General features: G+C 39.0%; 4 protein-coding genes across 7 annotated transcripts; all 4 read right to left on the reverse strand.

Moving 5' to 3' along the window:
* Nucleotides 1-9244: 9244 nt before the first annotated feature.
* Nucleotides 9245-11872, reverse strand: LOC105645609 (metal tolerance protein 1). 2 transcript variants are annotated; one of them, XM_012231251.4, is made up of 2 exons: nucleotides 11666-11872; nucleotides 9245-10532 (listed from the first exon to the last, which is right to left on the reverse strand). In XM_012231251.4, the coding sequence occupies exon 2, from the start codon at nucleotides 10530-10532 to the stop codon at nucleotides 9333-9335; it is 1200 nt and encodes a 399-aa protein (XP_012086641.1). In that variant the 5' UTR covers nucleotides 11666-11872; the 3' UTR covers nucleotides 9245-9332. The 2 variants fall into 2 exon arrangements, with proteins under 2 accessions (XP_012086641.1, XP_020539577.1); XM_020683918.3 differs by lacking the exon at nucleotides 11666-11872 and adding an exon at nucleotides 11493-11639.
* A 549-nt stretch (nucleotides 11873-12421) lies between these two features.
* On the reverse strand, nucleotides 12422-14913 carry PRPL11 (plastid ribosomal protein l11). Its single transcript, XM_012231250.4, has 4 exons — nucleotides 14553-14913; nucleotides 14249-14421; nucleotides 14058-14121; nucleotides 12422-12836 (listed from the first exon to the last, which is right to left on the reverse strand). The coding sequence occupies exons 1-4, from the start codon at nucleotides 14815-14817 to the stop codon at nucleotides 12619-12621; spliced, it is 720 nt and encodes a 239-aa protein (XP_012086640.1). The 5' UTR covers nucleotides 14818-14913; the 3' UTR covers nucleotides 12422-12618.
* Nucleotides 14914-15478: 565 nt separating this feature from the next.
* On the reverse strand, nucleotides 15479-19306 carry LOC105645606 (subtilisin-like protease SBT3.8). Of its 3 annotated transcripts, none has more exons than XM_012231249.4 (10): nucleotides 19044-19306; nucleotides 18885-18973; nucleotides 18695-18792; nucleotides 18460-18615; nucleotides 17719-18389; nucleotides 17550-17641; nucleotides 17208-17450; nucleotides 16993-17107; nucleotides 16209-16404; nucleotides 15479-16102 (listed from the first exon to the last, which is right to left on the reverse strand). In XM_012231249.4, exons 1-10 carry the CDS (start codon nucleotides 19164-19166, stop codon nucleotides 15540-15542), a joined length of 2346 nt encoding a protein of 781 aa, XP_012086639.1. In that variant the 5' UTR covers nucleotides 19167-19306; the 3' UTR covers nucleotides 15479-15539. The 3 variants fall into 3 exon arrangements, with proteins under 3 accessions (XP_012086639.1, XP_020539569.1, XP_020539571.1); XM_020683910.3 differs by having other exon boundaries at nucleotides 19040-19178; XM_020683912.3 differs by lacking the exons at nucleotides 18885-18973; nucleotides 19044-19306 and having other exon boundaries at nucleotides 18690-18810.
* Nucleotides 19307-20305: 999 nt separating this feature from the next.
* On the reverse strand, nucleotides 20306-24280 carry LOC105645605 (subtilisin-like protease SBT3.8). Its single transcript, XM_012231248.4, has 10 exons — nucleotides 24015-24280; nucleotides 23819-23910; nucleotides 23641-23738; nucleotides 23370-23525; nucleotides 22618-23291; nucleotides 22460-22545; nucleotides 22136-22381; nucleotides 21957-22071; nucleotides 21695-21887; nucleotides 20306-21610 (listed from the first exon to the last, which is right to left on the reverse strand). Exons 1-10 carry the CDS (start codon nucleotides 24111-24113, stop codon nucleotides 21039-21041), a joined length of 2331 nt encoding a protein of 776 aa, XP_012086638.3. The 5' UTR covers nucleotides 24114-24280; the 3' UTR covers nucleotides 20306-21038.

Here is a 24280-nt window from a genome sequence, read left to right on the forward strand (position 1 = left end):
TAAGACCCTAAACTATTGCTTAGAAGACCCTGTACAAGCTACCCACTAGCCGTACAAAAGATATCGGCTATGGAAGAGGCTTGCATATAGGACTTCTTAGACCAAAGGGGTATACCTTGGATTTTGGGGCCGAAAGCTCCGGCACAGAATGCCCCAAAAGTTATTTTAATGCTTCCTACAGGTCGTAGATGAAATATTATGGTCTCAAAATTGCATGTCAAGTAATAGATAGAAAGATATTGGACCAAAACTACTGAATACTTCCGGAGTGGCACTGATTTTGCGTTTGAATTTTATTGCATTTGAAATTTATTGCATATGCAATTTTTAATGACATATCGAGCATGGCATGCTAGGCTACCATGAGACACCAAACTATTTCATAAAAGACCCTATACAAGCTTCTCGTTAGACGTACAAAAGATATCGACTTCGAAATAGGCCTTCATACTAGGCTTCTTAGACATAAGGGGTATACCATTGGCTTTTTGGGCCTGGAAGCTTCAACACGGAATGCCCCAAAAATGATTTCAATGCTTCCTACAGGTCTTAGATGAAATATTACAGTCTCAAAATAGTGTGCCAAGCAATAGATAGATAGGTATTGGGCCGAAATTTCTGAATGCTTCTAGAGTGGCACCGATTTTGCGCATGAATATATATGATATTCTTCATGACGCATCAAACATGTGAGATAGGCATGATAGGCTGACCATGAGACCTAAAATATTGCCCATAAGACTCTGTATGAGTTGTTCATCAGGTGTACAGAAAATATCGACTCCGGAACGGACCTTCACATAGGGCTTTTTAGACAAAAGTGGTTTACCTTTGGATTTTAGGGCCCAGAAGCTCCAGCACGGAATGACTCGAAAATGATTATAATGTTTTCTATAGGTCTTAAATGAAATATTATTGTCTTGAAATGGCATGCCAAGCAACAGACACAAAGGATATATGGCAAAACTATCGAATGTTTCCGGAGTGGCACCGATTTTGTGCACGAATTTATATGTCGTATGCAATTCTTAATGACGCATAGAGCATTCGAGATAGGCATGCTAGGCTGACCATGAGACCCCCAAAAATCACCTAGAAGACCCTATACGAGCTGCCCATTAGGCGTACGGACGATATCAGCTTTTAAACAAGCCTTCATACAAGGCTTCTTAGACCTAAGGGGTATACCTTTGGATTTTTTGGCCCGAAAGCTTTAGCACAGAATGACCTGAAATTGATTTAATTGCTGGCTATAGGTCTTAGATGAAATATTATGGTCTCAAAAAAGTGTGCCAAGAACAAATAGAGAGATATTGGGGCAAAACTGCCAAATGCTTCCAGAGCGGCACAGATCTTGCACATGAATTTATATGGCAATGCAATTCTTAATGATGCATCAAGCAGGCGAGTAGGCATGCCAGGCTGAATAAGAGACCCTAAATTATTACCTAGAAGACCCTATACGAGTTGTCCATTAGACGTACCGACGATATCAGCTGCAGAACAGGCCTTCATACAGGGCCTCTACGACCAAAGGGGTATACCTTTGGATTTTTGAGCCAGGAAGCTCGGGCACGGAATGACCAAAAAATGATTTTAATGCCTCCTACAGGTCTTAGACAAAATATTATAGTCTCATAATAGCATACTAAGCAATAAACAGATAGGTTTTGGGCCAAAATTGCCGAATGCTTCCAGAGTGGCACCGATTTTGCGTATGAATTTATATGGGGTATGCAATTCTTAATGACGTATCGAGCAGGCAAGATAGGCATGCAAACTAGACCACAAGAGCCTAAACTATCATTTAGAAGATCTTATACAAGCTGCCCGTCAGGCGCACAGACGATATCGGCTCCAGAATAGGCCTTTATACAGAGCTTCTTAAATCAAAGGGGTATATCTTTGGATTTTTTGGCTTGGAAGCTGTGGCATGGAATGACCTAAAAATGATTTCAATGATTCCTACAGGTCTTAGATGAAATATTATGGTCTCAAAATGTCGTGCCAAGCAACAAAGAGAGAGATATTGGGCATAAACTGCCAAATGCTTCCGAAGTAGGCGAGATTTTGCGCATGAATTTATATTGCTTATCGAATTCTTAATGACACATCAAATATGCGAGATAGGAATGCCGAGCTAACCATGAGACCTCAAAATATCACCTAGAAGACCCTATATGAGCTACCCATTAGCTGTACAAACGATATCGGCTTTGGAACATGCCTTCATACAAGGCTTTTTAGACCAAAAGGATATACCATTGGATTTTTGGGCCTAGAAGCTTCGACACGAAATGACCCAAAATGATTTCAATGCTTCCTACAAGTCTTGGAAGAAATATTATCATCTTGAAATGACGTGCCAAGCAATAGACATAGAGAAATCGGGCCAAAACTGTCGAATGCTTTCGGAGTGGCACCGATTTTGCACATGAATGTTTATGGCATATGCAATTCTGCAGGACGATTAGAGAAGGTGGGATAGGCATGTCGGGCTGACCACAAGAATCCAAACTATCACTTAGAAGACCCTATACAAGTTGCTTGTCAAGCATACAAATGATATTGGCTCTGGAACAGGCCTTTATGCAGGGCTTATTAGAACAAAGGGGTATACCTTCGGATTTTTGGTCCGAAAGCTTCAGCATGAAATGGTTTGAGAATGATTTCAGTGCTTCCTACAGGTCTTAGATGAAATATTATGATCTCAAAATGGCATGCCAAGTAATAGACAAAGAGATATTATGCAAAAAAAGCCGAATGCTTCTAGAATGTCATTGATATTGCCCATGAATTTATATGAGATATGCAATTCTTAATGATGCATTGAGCAGGCGAGATAGGCATTCCAGGCTGAACATGACACTCCAAACTAAACTATCACCTAGAAGACCCCATACGAGCTGCCCATGAGGCCTACAAACGATATCGACTCCAAAACAGTCTTTCATACAGGGCTTCTTAGAGCGAAGGGGTATACTTTTGGATTTTTGGGCCCAGATGCTCTTGCGCAGAATGGCTTGAAAATGATTTTCATGCTTCCTATACGTCTTAGTCAAAATATTAATGCCTCAAAATGGTGTGTCAGGCAACAAACAGAGAGATATTGAGCCAAAACTTCCAAATGCTTTTAAAGTGGCACCGATTTAGCGCAGGAATTTATATGGCATATGCAATTCTTAATGTCGCATTGAGTGTGACATCCCAGGTTTGGGGCACTACACCTTAGGCGAATCCCACATCGGCTACGCACAGGGTGTTCAGACAGTACATAAGAGGGGTGATGCCTTGAATGGTTGGACGCGTTTTGGTGGTGAAATGGCTGGAGAGTTGGAAGAACTCCAGGGTTAAGCGTGCTCGCTTAATGGAAATCCTAGGATGGGTGACCTCCTGGGAAGTTTCCCATTTCCCCCAAGAACAAAACCGTGAGGGTGACCTCGTACGGAAGGGCCCAAAGCGGACAATATTCAGCCATGTCAAGGACCCTGACAATTGGTATCAGAGCCAGAGCCTTGTCCCTCTGGCCGATGGTGGGGCAAACCTCAGCGAGGACGCTGAGTCCCTAAGGGGGGGGTGTATGTGACATCCCAGGTTTGGGGCACTACACCTTAGGCGAATCCCACATCGGCTACGCACAGGGTGTTCAGACAGTACATAAGAGGGGTGATGCCTTATATGGTTGGACGCGTTTTGGTGGTGAAATGGCTGGAGAGTTGGAAGAACTCCAGGGTTAAGCGTGCTCGCTTAATGGAAATCCTAGGATGGGTGACCTCCTGGGAAGTTTCCCATTTCCCCCAAGAACAAAACCGTGAGGGTGACCTCGTACGGAAGGGCCCAAAGCGGACAGGTAAACTTCGGGACGAAGTTTTTATTTAGAAGGGGAGAACTGTAACATCCTCTTGAGTTGAGTCATTTCATAGAGGAAGGGTGAGTTGGGTTGAACCAAACCTGGTTGGGGTAGAATGGATGATAAGTGGACTTATTTGCATGAAAAAGTTTAGGCCTTGTTTGCAGCCAAACATACAGTGTGGGTATTAAGTTGTGTCTTTGTACACTTGAGGTACCAAGTAGATATGTTACACAGCCAAGTCATTTCTTCTAGAGACTACCCGTTCTTATCAACTCACTTTCCCATTTTCATATTCTCTTCTTACTTTCCCTCCCGTTTCCTTGCAAGTTTCATGCACGTTAAGCACTAAGTCACCTCCAAGTAAGTAGAATTCCTTGAAGCTATATGTTATTCACTCTTTAATTGAGTTATATTGGAGATAAGTTATGAGAATTCTTGTGTATAGGAGAAGAAAGTTCCAAAGTTGCAGAAAAGAGAAGCTAAAACAGAGGTCAAGCCTTTTGACGTCAAGGTTTGATATCTCATGTTGTCTATTATTTTCTTTGCATGTAAATTGTGTGGTGTGTTGCCAATGAGATGATATGTTGCTTGTTGTTGGGTGGAAGTACTGGAAATGATGTGAAAACAGGGGATGAATATATGAAGCGGAAACAGAGTTTGCTGGAAATGTTACCAGCAACTTCATCTTGATTTTGAACCCATATAATGATGGAATTAGGAATTGTCATAAAAGAGTTATTTGTTCCTTTCTGTGTTAGCTTTACATGGGCTTTTGAATCATTCAATTTGAAGTTGTATATTGAGAGTTATGGCCAAAAGAACACAGACTGCATAGAATCACGTCGCGCGCTCGCGCATACTGGGAAGCAAGTCGCGCTCGCGATTTCCTATTGCGCGCTCGCGACTTGAGTCAGGTAGCTCTCTGACTCTCAAATGGCACAACTCGCGCTCGCGAGGATCACATGCGCGGTCGCGACTTTGGCCAAAAACTCTCTGACTCTCAAATGGCACAACTCGCGCTCGCGACTTTCACATGCGCGGTCGCGAGTTTGGCCAGAAGCTCTCTGACTCTCAGTGTGCGCATCTCGCGCTCGCGAATCACACAAGCGCGCTCGCGACTTCATCTCGCGCTCGCGACTTGTGCTGCGCGGTCGCGACTTGAGCCAGAAAACCCTCTGACTCTCAAATGCACTTCTCGCGCTCGCGAGGTTTGAAGACGCGCTCGCGACTTCTCTCTTGGAAGCATCTCGCGCTCGCGACTTGGAATGTCGCGCTCGCGACTGATGCTTTGACACTCTTTTGCTTTTCATTTGCTATGCAATCACATTCCTTTGCTCAACATGCATGCATCCAATCATTTTACAACAAAAATACAACATAAGAACATGGATTAAAACAACATGTAAGCATTTATATGGTGTGAAATCAAATCAATAGGATGAACTATGAAGTTGTAAAACCATTTATGTGCTATTGTGTTACATTGTTGATATGCTAATATGAAGCTCCATTGAGGTTGGGTAGAAACCATGTAGATAAGGCTATGTCGCGACATAGAATAGCAGATCTGCGCTCCATACAGTTTGGAACTCCGGCTACAGGCCGTTGAATGGATATGATTAAACCGTGCGGTGCGAATCCGGTTAGGGGCACCAAAACGGACAATATTGGCATAGGCGAATCCGGTTCGGGGCCTATAGCATACAGTTTCATCCAGTTTCATACAGTTTATCTTATCACTTCGGTTTCACTATAACCTTATGGAGCCATTCAGATATCTTGACATAACATTTCATGAATTATACAGGATTATAAACAGTACAAAAGATAATCAAGATATTATGAAAGTATCATAATGTGTGAGCTTATATGTGCCATATATGTTTCCATGGTTCTTTCTATACATGTATGTGTTTAATTGTTTCTTTATTTGTTGAGATATCCACTGAGCATTATTTGCTCAGCGAGTTACCTGTTTAACTCGCAGGTTTTGAGACTGGTCCATAGAGAGTCCGCGTACAACTGCTGCAGTTCATCTGTAGAAGACTCGGTCTTCAGGGTAGAAACTCATTTTGTTTTTCTTTTTATGGCATGTACAGGGCACACAATTGGGCCCATTTCATTTTGTAAACTTGTATCATGTTTTGTAAATATAAATTACATTATTTTTGGAAACAGTACCAGCATGTTATTATATGCAAATACAGTATGTTTTCAGTATGTCAGACCATACAGTCAACCAGTTTTGTAACATCTCGACTCGGTTCATTCGGGTTTACGGGTGGACCGGGAAGGGGTGTTACATTGAGTTGGTAAGATAGGCATATCAGGCTGATCATGAGACCTCAAAGTATCACCTAGAAGACCCTATACGAGTTGCCCGTCACGCGTAGAGACGATATCTATTCTGGAATAAGCCTTCATACGGGGCTTCTTAGACCAAAGGGTTTTGGACCCAGAAGCTCTAACACAGAATGGACCAAAAATGATTTCAATGCTTCCTCTAAGTCTTAGACGAAGTATTGTGGTCTCGAAATAGTGTGCCAAGCAATAGACAGAGTGATATTGGACCAAAATCACCGAATGCTTCTATAGTGGCACTGATTTTACGCATGAGTGATATGAAATTCTTAATGACGCATCAAGCAGGCGAGAGAGGCATGCCAGGCTGACCCTGAAACCCAAAAGTATAGCCTAGAAGACCCTATATGAGCTCACCGTCAGGCGTATAAAAAAAATCAACTCCGAAACAGGGCTTCTTATACCAAAGGGGTATACCTTTGGATTTTTGGGCCTGGAAGATCCGGCACGGAATGGCCCAAAATGAATTCAATGCTTTCTACAGGTCTTAGACGAAATACTATGGCTTCAAAATGGCATGTTAGGCAACAAACAAAGAAATATTGGTCCAAAACTACCGATTGCTTCAAGAGATGCATCGATTTTGCACATGAATTTATATGGTGTATACAATTCTTAATAACATATCGAGCAGGAGAGATAGGCATGCTAGCTGACCACGAGACCTCAAAGTATCGCCTAGAAGACCCTATACAAGCTGCCTGACAGGCGTAGAGATGATATCAACTCTGGAACAAGCCTTCATATATGGCATTTTAGACCAAAAGGGTATTACCTTTAGATTTTTGGGCCTGGAAGCTCCAACATAAAATGGGCTAAGCTTGATTTTAATGCTTCCTACAGGCTTATAGATGAAATATTGTGGTCTCAAAATGGCGTGGGATGCAACAACATGAGAGATATTGGGCCACAACTGCCGAATGCTTCCGAAGTGGCATCGATTTTGCGCATGAGGTTATATTGCATATGTAATCCTTAATGACGCATCGAGCAAGTGAGATAGGCATGTTGAGTTGACCATGAGACCCTAAAGTATCACATAGAAGGCCCTATACGAGCTGCCTATCAAACGTACAGAATATATTAGCTCCGGAACAGGCCTTCATACAAGGCTTCTTAAACCAAAGGGGTATACTTTTGGATTTTTGGAACCAGAAGCTCAGGCATGGAATGGGCCTAGCTTAATTTCAATGCTTTTTACAGGTCTATAGATGAAATATTATGGTCTCACAATAGTGTGGGAAGCAACAGACTGAAGATATTGGGCCAAAACTGTCGAATGCTTTGGAGTGGCACCGATTTTGTGCATGAATTTATATTGCATATGCAATTCTTAATGATGCATCGAGCAGGCGAGATAGGCATATCAGGCTGATCATGAGACCTTAAACTATTGACTAGAAGACTCTGTATGAGCTGCCCATGAGACATACAGAAGATATCGACTCTGGAACATGCCTTCGTACAACGCTTCCTTGAACAAAGGGGTACCTTTGGATTTTTGGGCCCAAAAGATCCGACATGGAATGACCCAAGCTTGATTTCAATGCTTCCTACAAGTCCATAGATGAAATATTATGGTCTCAAAATAACGTGCGAAGCAACAGAAGGAGAGATGTTGGGCCACACTACCAAATGTTTCCCAAGTTTAACGGATCTTGCTCACAAATTTATATTGTGTATGCAATTCTTAATGATACATCGAGCAGGCGAGATAGATATGTTCGGCTGACCACAAGACCCTAAACTATTGCCTAAAAGACCTTATACGAGCTGTCCGTTAGACGTACAAAAGATATCGGCTCTAGAACTAGCCTTCGTTTAGGGCTTTTTAGTCCAAAGGAGTATATCATTGGACTTTTGGGCTTGAAAGCTTCGACATGGAATGGTTCAAACTTGATTTCAATGTTTCCTACAGGTTAATTTTAGGAAGCATTCAGTCAAGCAGAATACTAAGCAATAGACAGAGAAATATTTTGTTAAAATTACCGAAAGTTTCCTAAGTGACACAACTCTTGGACAAAAATTTATATTGCCTCTGCAATTCTTAATGACGTATCGAGCGAGCAAGATAATCATATCAAGCTGACCACAAGACCCCATACTATAGCCAAAAAGAACCTATATGACTGCCCATCAGAAGGGTAACCTTTGGATTTTATAAAATTATACTCAATTTGTCAACATGTAAAAATAAAAAAATGTTTTTGGAAATGAAAACCATTTTTCTTTAAAATGATTAGTTTTTTCCTATACCAGTAAAATAAGTTATTTATCATTATAAATGGACACTGAAAGTGTTGTTTTATTTTTATGGTTACCGTTTTCATACATATAACTTTTATTTATTATTAATTTTAATATCATTTCAACAGATAATATCATATGGTATAAAATAGGTTAGATAATTAGAATGACTAACGACTTATTGAAAATTTAAAAATTATTATTTTCAAAAATGTCCTAATCACACAAAATCAATATTTTTCATAAAAAGTCAAAAATCTTAAAATTTATCATTAGAAGTGGAGAGATGTATATAATATGACTAAAATTCGCAACTTGTAATATGTCCTACACAAAATCTAAAATGTCACACGGTTTTTCCACAAAATGTGCAGAGTTATATGTATTTGGCCTATAAAATTACTTGTCAAGCTCAACATTTTCAGTCTTTTAAAGGAACTTCAGAGACTGGTTCATTTAATTCCAGTAATCATTCGATATTATCATTGAGAATTTTGCTGGAGATATGTTCATAAGCGTTCCAAAAAGGAATCCATTTTTATAAAGGTTGGGTCTGACCTGGCTAAGGAGGGGATAGCTAGACCGAAGGTAGAAGGCTAGGGTTGACACAGAAGAATTTTCTATTACATTTTTTTTCCATTTTCCGCGCTAACGCTTGCGGTAAAACTGATTGCAGACAACAAAGAAAGACATTCACCATGAAAAAGGTTAAATTATGTGAATGGCTCATGAGAAATGAGCCAAAAGCCCTTCACTCTATCTCATAAAAAGCAGTCAATGATATGATCTTTTAACAGATGAAAAAAGAATTATAGACTAAATTGTTCTGAACCATACAGCTGATATTAATCAAACAGTGTATAACCTCTACTTACTGGCGCTCTATTTGAATGGTTACATGACTGATATTGTATTCTCTCCTAATGTAGTCTATGACCTTGTCAAGTACCATGTCAGCATCAGGCTCAGGTTTGATCTTAACATGGCAAGCCAATAGAACCTTCCCTACTGTTATGGCCCAAATGTGCAGTTCATGGACAGCAACCACCTCATCCATCTCGCAGAGACCCTTCTCAAGTCTAGTAGCATCAATCTCTCTCGGTGTACTCTCCATCAGAACCTCCAGAATATTCCGCAACATCCTGATCGTTGTGCCTAATACAATTACTGAAAATACAAGAGTGCATATCAGATCAATAATCTTCCATTCTGGTTTATACCAAATTATTGCCCCGCCAATCATCACCCCAATGCTTTGAATGGAATCTCCCAACACATGGAGATAAGCCCCCTGTACATTGATGTTCCGTTGTTTCTTTTTTTTAGGCTCACTTTCTGAGTACGTCCTGAGAAGAGGCTCAGAATGATGTGAATCATGAGTATGATGATGCTCATCATAGTGCTCAGAGCTCCTCTCATGATGATGGTGGTGGTGACGCGTATCTATGTTTAGCCCATGGTTATGTGCATGACCATGATCCTCCCCGCCGTGCCCATGATCATGGCCATGACTATGACCATGCTCATGACCCAGCAAGAGTGCCATGACAATATTAACCACCAAACCAAACGCAGAGACAACAAACATAAGAAAACCCTGAACTTTACCGGTGTGATAGATAAGTCTCGCAATGGCTTCATATACAAGGATCCCGGCAAGGAGCCATATCATCTGAATGGAAATCAGTGCGCCAAGTATCTCAATCCTGAAAAAACCATAAGACTGACGCGGGGTTGCCTCCCATCCTGATGCCCAAAGTGAAAACAAGGATATTGCAAATGCTGCAACATCTGATAACAAATGAGCAGCGTCAGTCAAGATCGCAAGACTGTTGGCTTTGATGCCACCAACAACTTCTACACTCATAAAGATAACACAAAGCACAACTGCAATCAAAAGCTTCCGCATGGACGCTGATCGTTCTTTTGCATCTTTAGAACTGGTTCCAGCATCTGAAAATCCACATGCTGCTCCCCCACAAATCTTACTCCCAGCCAGATTCCGTTCAATGGATGGTACATCTCTGTGGACCTCAATTACATGAGCAGGTTCAGAATTTTGCACTTCCATCTGAATTTAACCAACAAAAGCATCAATTTAATCCAGAAATATTCATTCAAGTCTGTTGGCAATGATTAAATATCTCATGTCAATTGATTGCTATTATCTGGTCATGTCCAAATAAAAGACACTATAAAGCTCCCATCCATAAACAATTACATTTGACTTCAGCCATTTATAACAGTTCATCTTAGAATTCTAATTATGCTTTCATCATTCTAGAGCATAAGAATGAACGTAAAATACATATGTGCCTTCAAAAATAAGTACATCTAAAATAATCTTTTGCAACCCAGAAAATTCTCAAATATGAATCATATGAGGCCAAGTTGGCAACTCTTGCCTACCATATCAAGTTTGGGATCTGTTCTTGAATTGGATGCTACATCTTTTGTTAATCATTGTTACCATGTATATTGCTTTGATCAAATGATGTGAAGGCACAAGAATGATAAGTGTCCTTTCAATTCAATCAATATCTCGTGAGATAGTCAACAGTTACTTATACAATCATTTCAATATCGCGATGGTTTTATTCGAGCATATGAGCAGACTAGAAAAGAAAAACAATTCAATAGAGTGATATAAGCCAGCTATTGATTTTCCTCTTCAAAAAGCAATATCACACTTAACGGACTCTTTCCTCCCACTGAACAGCGAAGACAAAACAATCTCGCAATATAACTATAAACGTTTGAATTTTCTAAAACAGAAAAAATTATATTAACAAACTTCAATGACCAGCATTAACCAGAAAACCACCATACTATATAGATATAATTAATCCTTGAAAGTCCTAGACAGAAGACCAACACATATCCTGAAATCACACAAAGCCAGATAGAACCATAAAAATATTATTGAACGAAAGAAAGAGGGAAAAAAAAGGACCCTGAAAAAAGAAAAAAGATGAGTAAAAGAAGCAAAATTTCACGACACCAACAAACCAAAACAAAATATAAAACTTACAGCAAGGGCAAAAGGTAATCGAACTTTTAAAATGCTATACCAAAAATAATATTGAACTTAGAAGATTCCCTTTTAGATCCAAGAAAGTTGAAAATTTCGGCAAATAGATCGAACAATATAGCGTGAATAAATAATAATCGAGTAAACAAGAGGGGAATAAGGAAAGAAAGTACCTTAGGGATCAAGTGGATGGATTCGTTGAGGTCGTACTAGTGACGGAGGATTCTGTCTTTCTCAGATGGACGGAGAAGAAGAATATGTCATAAGATGAAAACATACATATATATATTCCAAATCATGATGAGAGCTGAGTGTGGTTTATAAGTGGATACAGACAGCTCCAATACAAATCATAACCAGCGTTTGTTTCCGTCTGTAAAGCAAATTTGTTTCATAGTAAATAATTAACATTAAAGTAATGCTCGCTTTTACCTTTCTACCCTCTTATGGGCCGCCACGGATATTGGATACTATTCCTACCTACCAAAGTACTAGTATTTTTTTTTTTTTTTTTTTTATCCTCTGTTTCTTAAATAAATACTATAATGAACCTTTTCTTTATTTCTTAATTGGACGAGAGATTATATTATATACTCTTCAAAAAGAGAGGAAAAAGGAAGAATGCAACAGGAAATAAATACTTTCAACTAAAAAAAAAAATGTATCTTTGTCGAAAACATGTTCCAAAATTTTCAAAAGAAGTAAACAGAGAAAGAAGTTGGCATGTAATGACAGTTGTGTACCAACCACTGGCGAAATGGTACTAGATAAGAATAAGAACAAGGGAGACTCTTGGCTCGGGCATCATCATTTATGTATTGATATAATTTCACTAGCAACCAGTATATTCTTCTCTCTACGTGTCTTTGATGTTGCGTTGAAAACAAATCATCTTTTAATTTCGCTGCAAACAATCATCACAAAACAAATTTTTAACCAAAACAGTGTTCAGAATATGATAATATTAATTCCTCGCGTTTTTGGCTTCATTATCCACAGCTTGTCCCCACCACTTCATTTGGTTTTTCCAGCAGAACTATTGACATCTACTTGGAAAAGGACAACATCGCATGCCATGGCCGGCAAAAATTCAAATTGATTTCTTAGATAATTCTAAATACAGACATCAATAATAAAAGACTTCCTTCTTTTTTTTGGGTTCAAGAACAGGAGGATCAATATCAATCCCCATGTTAGCTGCAGTGCCTGCTATAATTCTCATTGCTGATTCAATGGTGGTGCAATTCAAGTCTGGTAGCTTTTCAGTGGCTATCGCACGCAATTGGTCAATTGTGATCTTTCCCACTTTCTCGTTTTGCGGGTCTTTAGAACCTTTCTCCACTCCTAATCACCCAGTACCGCAAATAACTATGTTACAATCATAAAAAATTTTAATCGAATGCTTGATCACAAAACTATGTACAATGATATTATACTATTACTATTCTACAATGACAAGGGGATAAAATGGCTAGTGACTTATCATGTTTCCTAGGACTAACCACATAACCATGATGGAAAAGAATCAACAAAGTCATACAACACTTGATTTGGGATGGGAGCAAAACAGAATTAAATAACAAAAAGAACTTTAAGACAGGAGAATAAGTTATGTTTCATTTCAACAAGAGCTGTGTATAGATGACAAGGTTCAGTGAGATCATAAGTTGAGCACACACCCAGTTCTTATAAGGACTAAGGCACAACAAGCTAGCTCTGGCACCACTGAGGCTGCTTTATGCATGTTCATATGCTTTAGGGGCACATTAATGACTGAGTACCAAATTTCATTTATCAAATCATCATAGTCAGAAAAATTAAGAATCCCATGTTTCTTTTCTTGAGATAGATAGAATGATTAGAATCACATGCTACTAATCACCACAGGCACAATGAAAATAAAGGAGCGTGAGGATGATGACTTATAGATTATTGCTCAACCATATGCCTCAACATCTTTTTTTTTTTTTTTTTACCTCACTATGGTTATAGGTACCATCTCCAAATAGCCACCAAGGCAGACCTCATACATCTAGGTCATACACGGGATATAAACATCCACAAAACAATAAAGATTCTGGTCCTCCATCAGGTACTATACCAAACCTCAAAAAGGTGTAAAACACCCTTGTAACGCTACCTATTAAAACTTGAGCCTTTTCCAGCTCTTCAAACACGATTTATTGTTCATACATACTCAAGTACAACTCAGCTACTCAGCTTGTTCCCAACAATTGATTTTTATTTGCAAAAATATGAAGCATATTACTTGCATTGCCACAAACTAGAACCTATATAGTGCAAAAGGCTGCCAACTTAAATGATCTTAATCGTTTGACTGTTCTATAGCCACTCTTGATGGCTCATTGTGCATTGCACATGCATGCATCTCTTAGATGGTTTGAAGCCTTCAATAGTCCAATTGTTTTAACTATTGGTGTAACAACTAACACTATTATAAAATTGCAAAATAATTCAAACGGAATGGGAATAAAACGAGGAATGAACAAATGTTATAGGGACAAAACATCAAACAGTTGGTGAGTAATAGAATTACGAGCATACCTGCAGCCTTAAGCAGTAAAACTGAGGCAGGTGGTGTCTTCAAAATGAAAGTGAAGCTTCTATCCTGAATTAATCATAAAAAAGCAAGAAAATGATATTTTAATAAACAAAAAAGGAAAGGAGCATAAAAACCACAAAAAGTTTGAAGAATTTGCAATGCAAAAACAAAAACCCAGGATGATAGAACTAACATCATAGACCGTAATTTCAACAGGAATGATATAGCCGGCTTTATCAGCAGTTTTGGCATTGTAATCTTTACAGAAGGCCATAATGTTTACGCCCTTAGCACCAAGTGCTGGCCCCACAGGAGGAGCAGGAGTTGCCTTACCGGCCTCGAGAGCCAGCTTTATCAATCCAACCACTGCAACACAGAGAACAAAACAGAAATTTCTAAAACGTAAGCAATTAGAATTGAATTATGGAACCAGAAAAGGAAAATCAAAGGGATAAAAAAAAATTGAGTATACCACGGTTGTGTATGTACAGACATACCTTTCTTGGTCTTGCCAGCTGGCTTAGGGGGAGCCATTGCAATGACAGAGAGACGCCAGGGAGTTGAGGGAAGAAGAGGAGAGTGTTTCCTGTCAAGGAATTGCAGAGAAAAATTGGGGTTTGAAGACAAGCTAATGGGCGAAGCTAAAAGAGAAGAGCGCAGCTTAATGTCAACATTACTAGCAATGTAATGGTTGCAAGAGCTATTTTTCTTCGAAAACGAAGAGCTGAGATGATGATATGCGGGGAGAGAAGGAGCCGCCATTACTGCAGCGAAGGAGCAAGGGAGGGAGGGAATGGTCGGTTAGTGTCAGCAGAGCAGAAGAGAAGAAAATTGAAGTTTCGGATAAAATCCCCCGTCTGCATCTCTGCGAGTTAATCTCTAACTTTGCTGGGGCTGGGCTTCTCGTCTCAACTAGCCCATGCATAACGTTGGACCTCATTAATGGGCCGACCTAAACATTTTTTTTTTTTTTTGAGATGATAAACAGTTTTATTTAGTATTGAATATAAATATTAAATAGTATTTATATTTAGTTTATTTAGCAAATTTAATCTAGGTGTGAGTTTAATTAACAAATTTAATTACATTCTTGTTGCTTTTAAGAAAAAAATTGTTTTGAAATGTTGTTACTGGAACACGGTTTGTGAAATTTATTGTATAACTATATTACAAAGTACTTTTAATTTTGTTGATTATATTTTTTATTAATTTAACTATATTAATAAATTTAACTCAATAGCGCCATGCACGTAAAGCCATACGGTTGATCAATTCAGCTACAGATCGTATCATCGTTTATTGGCTCTACAAATTATTGCAGTTCTCTTCCGGTAAATTGGTTGCTTCTCTCTCGGTGTCAGAGCTCAAATTGGAGTTACAGAGATGGTGATTTCTAAAGATTAAACAGAGGCAAGCAATCAAATTATCAAATTCGCTAAAATTTCTTTATTGCATAATGCATAGCATTCAATATTTCCGCAATTTCATACATCTGCATATGATTTAATATCCCTTACTGCTATTGGACTCCTAACGAAATGCTTGCCATCGGTCCATGTCAAGCTCCCAAATTTGTAATATCCCTGCACTTTTTGAGTCGAAAAGAAGGTAATTTCAAAGGAAGCACTTTTGGTGGTCGAGTTGAAGCTTAAAATTTGTGGCTCTATTGTCATCCTTATGCCGAATGGAGCCTGCGCTATTGCTTTATACACCGAATTTATGGTTCCAACATTTGTCACCTTTCTCGACACCGTTAATTTTCTGTTTAGATTTGGGATAGTGATAGAAGGGAGGTTCAGATTCAACTTAATGTGGTAGTTTTGCTTGCAGTTTATGGCGGCCTTGGTTAAGCTGCTAATGGATGAGCTGCTGTAGCCCATGGAGCAGAGGAATTGAACATAGTCTTCCGTGCTAATGTCATAAACAAGCCCTGGATCAACTGCCTTCTCAGGATTAACTTGTCCTCCACCTATATCAAATGGGTCTGCTGGCTTGCGGGTGGGGCCTTCCTCATATATGTTCATTCCATCCGTACCGGTTTGGGAAGCTGCATTTTCCATGATGGGGTCATATTTTTGCTATGATTTGCATTTTACAGCTAGTTATTGTGCTCTAAACAGCTAGTGAATAGTATGGTTTTGTATGTCACTCACCTGTGGTGACGAGAGCTGATCGTATGGCTGCAGGAGACCAGTTCGGGTGTATAGATTTTATGAGAGCCACTATTCCTGCTACGTGGGGACAAGCCATCGATGTGCCTGATAGCAAAGCATAGGTGTGGTCATTTTCATTTTTCGCAGCCGGTCCATATGCAGCTAATATATCCACGCCTGGGGCAGCTATGTCAGGCTACCACCATCATTAGGGATAAAAAGAAAGAAAGTGGAGTAGGTGTTAGACATTCTAGATAATTAAAAGATAATAACAATTAATAATCAACCACTTCTATGGTGTTGAGAACTTGAGATGATCTCAGAGGAAAATTCTTTGGAACTTCTCAGCAGTTCTATAATTGCTTAGCATGTTTTTGGAAACCAGGTACTTTATTCTGTGATTGTTTAGTTTTGCACTTGTTTAACAGAACAAATATAAACAATAGCAAATAATCACTAAAAGCACTTCCTTCCTTTATTTTAAATTATACTAAATATTTAGATATTTCTCTGCAGATTTTTAATTCTTTGGAATATTCGTCTATTACTTAAGTGGTTTTTTTCATAATCTGAAATTCTAAAATAGCATGCCTCAAGCCAAAGCTTCATGCTTTTCCATGGATAATGCGCTTCCAAATCTCATCCCTTGTTCTTTGTATTTGCTCTTTTTCACCTCATATTTTCAAGTTTAAGTTTTACAGTATTATGGATGATTGCTTGATGATTCCTTCACCAATCACATTCATAGTGGCATTAAATGGGAGGATAATTTGTCGGCCAATACCTTTAGCACTGCTGGGGAAATCGAACTTGGTCCTCTGGATGAGAATGGTGCAACTTGTGGAGATGCCTGTTCGCCAATTACAGTCTTGGGAAAACTCAACTTTGCAATTGGAAACCTTCATGTACATGTGAAGAAATTAGTATTCTTTTTGTCTAACAGCCATGTTTTTTCTGTGTGTGTCTGCATTGGGGCGTGTTAGCTTACATTTTCCTTACCTTGCTTTTCTAATATAAGAAAGTATTTGTGTTCCCATTTCGTAATCTACTTTAACACATGCAATCAATTTGCAGGGTTTAAGTCCATCATTTTGATATTGTGCAAATATGAGTGCTATCCCTCCTGCTTTGAACACAGATATTGATGCAGCAACTATATCCTGTGCATCTGATTTTGAGAAACACAGAATGATCTTCCCTGCTGCTAATGTTGCATTCAGACTTCCAAGTTGACAATCCTTACTGAAGAAACGGAATTTTAGAGACACAGAATATAGAAGGAGAGGGGACAAATATTTATAAAGAAAAAGGAAGAGAAAGGAAAGCAAATTAAGGTCTTACGCAGAGTCAACTGTGGGGTCAACAGCTATGCGTTCAGAATACGTAAGGCCAAAAAACCCATGGCTATGTTTGCTTACATCAATAGATTTTCCCTGCAACAAACAAAATGATAACAAAGAGACCGACAAAATGCCTGATTCCCATTCGCTTTCAATAATTGTTACTTTACCCGTAGTGTTCTGTTATTTCCAAGAGTAATTGCTGTTGAAAAAGCCCTGTCAATCGTAGTGGCTGCAACAGTGATGAGCCAAGGTGCAGTGTTCACAATTGTTTGTGAGTTTGGACCATCATTTCCTGCAGAGCAGATCACAGGGATTCCATTTGATATTGCATGGAAGGAACCAATTGCAATTGAATCACGCTGATCTACATAAGAGAATAAAGGAATTTCATTTCCAATTGAGATTGATAGTACATCCACTCCGTCCTGTATGGCTTTATCAAACGCTTTTAGAATATCAGCATCAGAGCATCCTCCACCTTCAATGTCCCAACAAACCTTGTATACTGCTAAGTGAGCAAGAGGTGCTCCTCCTCTGGCCACACCTGCAGCTAGTCCCTTATAGCTTGCTTTTTCTACGAAGTAGCCAGCTGCTGTTGAAGCCGTGTGAGTGCCATGGCCACTTCCATCCCGGGGTGATAGAAACTCCATACTATTAGTTGTGTTAACAGGCTTACTAATCACATCCTTGAATCCTTTTATGAACCAACGAGCCCCAATGAGTTTTTTATTGCAGTTGGATGAGTTAAAATGTTCTCCCCCTTGACATATTCCTTTCCAATGAGACGGGACAGGCCTCATCCCTTGATCATTAAAACTTTTGGACTCTGGCCAAATTCCTGCACAATTTCATTTACATTCAAATTTAGGATTTACTGTGAAAGGTTATCTGCATTAAAGAGGTAATACCTGAATCTATGACACCAATGATAGTTCCTTCACCCATGTTGCTTTGTGTTAATAGATTTCTCGAGGAATGATGATTGAGCCCAATGAATTCCCAGCTTCTAGTTGTGTGGAGCTTGTGAATGCTATTTGGAATTACTCGGATGACACCAGGAAAGTCTGCAAGTTAAGGGCCACAATCTTATAAGATCTGCAAATAACATAGATCACACGTGGTGTTCTGAGAAAATTACAGTGCCTGCAATTTTTACTGCCTGAGATTCTGATAGCCTTGCTGCAAATCCAGAAAAGCCATGTCTATAGCTGTAGAGAATGGAACTTTTTGCTGCTTCCTTGCTTCAAGATAAATATAAGAAACTTTTGATGGCTTTTTATAGAAAGAAACATAATATCAGCTTTTGAATTTTATAATGAGCTCTGTGGATTACCTCCCTAACAAGGTTGACAGCATTTTATGGTGAAACTTTTTGGTAGTTGCTGGATCTTCATACTTCTCTCCCATGTACACAATATGCACCTGTAAAACATTTCCCTTTTAAGTTCTTCATATGAGGAAATGCTGGAAATTGAAGTTGATGCGTACCTACCTTCTTAGTGGCCTGAACATATATTTCAAAAATATGAAGATGGTGTTGAAATAAAAATAGAGCTAAAATCACAAGCAAATGGCTTTTTCTTGATCCTCTCCAATTTTTCAAGTTGGTATCCATCAGATAATCTTTATAATAGACATGAACATAGTGATCATGGGATTTTAGATTTCCATGGTAAATTATCAGTTTTATAAGCTAGTTATGTATTATAGCGTACGTAGATATATTAAAGCCATTTGATGGATAAGAGGAAAGTGATACACTTTTTTCTTTTGATACACTTTTTTGCTCTGTGCTCAACTAGTACAAAAGCAAATACATAAATGTTATTGATTAGGGTAGTGGAGTGGAAAGAGATGGTGAGAGCAAACTTCCATTGTGGAGTATGATACATCATTTTAGGCATGACTTTTTGTAAAGAAATGCAGGAATTTTGAAGTTGGTGCCTTTGTCTACCAGTTGCTACCCTTTCTTTTAATTTTAGCAGCCTTTTCCCGCCTTTTACTCCGTCAATATAGTGCAGTAGACCACAAAAGCCTGTTGGGTAATTATCAAGTGCTGGAAAACATGATGTTGAAGTCAAGTAAAAATCATCTCCTTGATATTTGATAGGTTTCACAAGTATTCAGAAGAAAAAGAACTTTTTAATTTGAAAATTTTGTGTTGTTCACAGAGCTTGATGGTCAAAATAAATTATTGGAATAGCAGTGTAATAGCTTTATTTAAGGCCCAGCCATAAGATTTCTTTGGCATTCCTCTATCCTAGTTGTTCCTTTGCTTTTAATTTTTGTCAGTGGGACTCTGCTTTTAAGGTATGGCTTGGAGAAAGGTGATAGTGATATAGATAATGAGAACTAAAAATTGTAATGTTCACCTAAGGACTTAGGCAAGATGATGGCAATAGATGCTTACCCTAGAACCTCTCTTTATGGTATGATCTTGTCCAGGTCAGACTTCCAATCAGTAGAAAGTGAAAGTGGAACAAGAATTTAATAATGTTGATGATCAACGACGCAGGGGATCGAGCCAATGTAGAACATGTTCTGCTCTCCAAGATCATACTTAACTGTAGTGCATAGAAAGGCATTGGCATATGGACCTTATTTGCAGGCGGTAAGGATTCCCAGCAGCTGATGGAGTGTTGTGAATGTTTATACAGATGCTGTGAAAACAGATGCAAATATTGCTGTAGACGTTGTTGTGAATACGGATAACATGAACCATTGAAGGTGCTGTCAGTAAAAAAGAATAAAGAAGAAAGTAAATCTGCAAGGATCGATTTTATTTAGTCATTTTAGTTACAAGGCAGTTTAACTAGTACATGAGAGACTTCCTCCTTATTTCTCTCTTGCAGATTCTTCTTCCCCGATTCTTCTTCACCTTCTCCTCCTTCTTTCCTCTGTAACTCTTCCATTTTCTGTCACTTCCCATGAAACAAACGTTTCCTCTGCAACTCTTTCATTAAATCAGCCAGTCTACCTTTTGCATTGAGAATATCATTGCTTGAAATATGCATTACACTGTAAAATAAAAGGGAATAAGAAATGACACAACCTAGGCTATGCTATTGTACCCATATGCTGTAGTAACAGACTTTCTCAGATTTGGAATGGTAATGGGAGGAATGTTCAGATCCAGAATATAAGGTATTCTTCTTGGACATCTTGTTTCCTTTCTCATAAGCAGAGAGATGGACGACTCATTAATATTATACCCCAAGGGATAAGTAATCTTATATCTTAATAATACAACAATCTATAAGAAAAAAACATCTGTAGAAATAGCTGAAAGGAAATTAAACTCATAAAAATCAATCCTTCTATGACTAGTAAAAAGGATAAGATTGTGTACTAAAAAATACCTTCTCCAAAGAATGGCTGAGATCATAGAAGAATACAAAAAAAAAAAAAAAAAAAAAAAAAAACCTTCAGATAAATTTAAATTATCTTGGTATACATGAAATAACTGAAATTTCTTTTCAATAAATACTTAGTTTTGATCGATATATGGTTGTAAGATCTCTGTTCTCACGGATAATGGACTTGTCACAATGTGTACACCATCGGTCCAAGATAGGCTCCCAAACAAGTACCCTGTGTTCACCTGGTAGGTTGTAGTAACTGTCACAGTGAAGGTGATTTTCTTAGTTTCATCATTGAAAAGTAATACACTAGGTTTTACTGATACATTAATACCAAATGGAGGCTCAATCACTGCTCTATAAATGGAATTAGAGGGTCCAAGATTTGTAACTGTTCTGGTGAGGTTGACGGGTTTTCTAAGATTTGGTATGGTTATGGAAGGAAGGTTCACGTCCAAAATGGATAGTTCTTTGCTGGGGCACTGTGTGGGTTGTTCTGTAAGCCTAGAAATCGCAGTGTCGTTGTAGCCCATTGCACAAAGGTAATGGACATAATCAGCTGTATCCATGTCATATATAAGACCAGGGTCTGCTGCTCCGTTTGGGTTTGCAATGCCTCCTCCAAAGTCGAAGGCGTTAGCCAGCTTTAGAGGAGATCCCTCCGCAAATATCGGAAAACCTGAAGGATGATTCCTCCATGCTGCATTAAGGATTATGAAAATTGAGTGTCTGTTTGCAGTCTTTCAAGACAGTGGAGCAGATAAGTAAAGCAATTAAAGAATACCAGTTGTGACTAAAGCAGACTTAATGGCCGCTGGGGACCAATCAGGATGCAATGCTTTGAGAAGAACCACTATGCCTGAGACATGGGGAGCTGCCATTGATGTTCCTGAATGCATTGCATATCCAATGTCTTCAAATGCATCATGAGGCGAAGTAGCAGCTAATATATTCATCCCAGGTGCAGCTATATCTGGCTGTGAACAGAATAAATATGTTTTCAAATGATTTAACAAATAAAAACATGATTAAGAAACAGAATGTACCTTAAGAATTGCTGGAGCAAGTGTGTTAGGCCCCCTAGATGAGAAATATGCCACCTTTGCCGATACAGGCCTTCCCAGTATTGTTTTGGAAGGGCTTAACTTTACTACAGGGAACCTGCGTTTGTATTTAGTCCAAGGATGAAAAATAATAAGCAATGAAGTTGATGGACATTAATTACCTGGTAGAACGGATGTAAAGGAGTATCTGAGTTCCAATCTCATAGTCCACTTCAACGCATGGGAAGTCACCACTGCAGGGATACAAAGCATCACTGGGATTCTTGGCAACAATCAACCCAACTCCACCAGCTTCCTTGACAACTTGTGCAGCACTTGTTACTGCAGCTCTACGAGACATTGAGGTGAAGCAAAGCACCACCTTTCCATCTACTGATGTAGCTTCAAGTGATAGAGACTGACAGACACTGCAAGCACACAATTCAGATGAAGAAATCTTTTTTTAAATGGAATTCAAGTTGCTATGATACAATAGATCAAACTACCCTGCAGCATTAGGGTCCAGCCCTGAGGCCTTTGGGTAAACCAAGCCTTTAAAGTCAATCTCCTTTCCTCTAAATATGGCCTGACCCTGTGATTTTCATTCACAAAACAGAATTAGAAGATTTTCATTAATTTTTCAGAAAGCAAGCTCATAAAATACCAGGAAAGTTTTATTGTTCCCAAGTGTTATGGGTGTTGGAAATGCTCGATCTATAGTGCTTGCAGCGACAGTCAAGATCCAAGGTGAAACATTCTCAACAGTCTCAGCTGAAGGTCCAGCATTAGCAGCTGCACAAACAACAGTGATTCTTTTGGCAACAGCATGAAAGGAACCAACAGCTATGCCATCATGTTCATCAATATGTGAAAACAAAGGAAATGAAGTCCCAATAGACAGCGACAACACATCTACACCGTCATGTATGGCATCATCAAATGCCTTCAATATGTCAGCAGATGAGCATTGTCCTCCAAGCACATTCCAACAGACCTTGTATATTGCCAACCGAGCATAGGGCGCTCCACCTCTTATAGTTCCATGAGCAAGGCCTCTGTAACTCACATTGCCAACAAAACCTCCAGCTGCAGTGCTGGCTGTGTGAGTCCCATGTCCGTGTGCATCTCTTGGGGATAAAAACTCTAGGTTTTCAGAACTGTTTAAAGGCATTCCATACTCAGCAAGAAATCCATCGATGTACCAACGGGCACCAACTATTTTTTTGTTACAGTGATGAGAAGCATTAAACTGCTTCCCAGATTTACAAACTCCTTTCCAGCGGGATGGGATTGGTCCAAGTGCTTCATCACTAAAAGACTTGGACTCGGGCCATATTCCTGTTTCATCAAGTTGTTTAGTGTTTCTTACTTTTTCATTTTATATACATATGCATGAATGAGAGAGACAGAACTAACCTGTGTCAAAGACACCTATTACAACTCCGTCGCCCATGCTGCTGTTCTGAAGAGCATTGGTAGGAGAATGAGAAGAAAGGCCTAGGAAATCCCAACTCCTAGTTGTTTGTAGTTTGAGAAGGCTATTTGGTATAACTCGAACAACACCAGGCAATTCTGATGTATTGCAGAGGAAATATAACTTTCGGTTGCAAACATATAAACATTCAAGTAAACAAATAAACAAGAACAAAGCAATCAGCAGCAAAATTTATTTCATATGTTCACATACCAGCAAGCTTTTGAGCCTGGGACTCTGACAGCTTGGCTGCAAACCCAGAGAAGCCATGTCTGTAGCTGTATACCATCAACTGTGATGCCAATTCCTTGCTGCAGCATATGAAAGTGACCGATCAGATTATTTGTAAAATATTGTTAATGAACACAGACTTTCAGTTTATCTGTTATACCTCCCCACAACATTAGCGAGCATATCATGATGTGAATTTGTGATAAGCTTGAGGTCATCATGTTGCTTCTTTCCCAGATAAACAATATGAACCTGTTTATTCACATTATAACAACTTACGGATTTGATATGCGTTCTACTTCTCATAAAACCAAAATAAGTATGGAGAAAAAGGGAAATCTTGAATGTTTACATACATTGCTACTGGCTTCCACCTCAGTTATCAAAATGACTTGGCCACAGAGAAAGAAGAAAAGATTCACCAACAAAGTAGAAACTGGCATCGATTTGATCATATTTTCTGAATGTTTCTGAGAGAGGCAATCAAATATGAATATCTTGAACTGGAAAAACTCAAAACACCTTTGGACAAAGTGGGTATGGCAACTCGAAGGAAGTGGAAGCTAACAGAAATAGAAGGGTCAAAGTTTGAGACGTCAACATTTAAACCAGTGACGTGTAA

This window comes from Jatropha curcas, chromosome 4 (genome assembly GCF_041381405.1).
Source record: "Jatropha curcas cultivar XTBG-Jc1 chromosome 4, XTBG_Jcur_1.0, whole genome shotgun sequence".
In the NCBI taxonomy this organism is placed as follows: Eukaryota; Viridiplantae; Streptophyta; class Magnoliopsida; order Malpighiales; family Euphorbiaceae; genus Jatropha; species Jatropha curcas.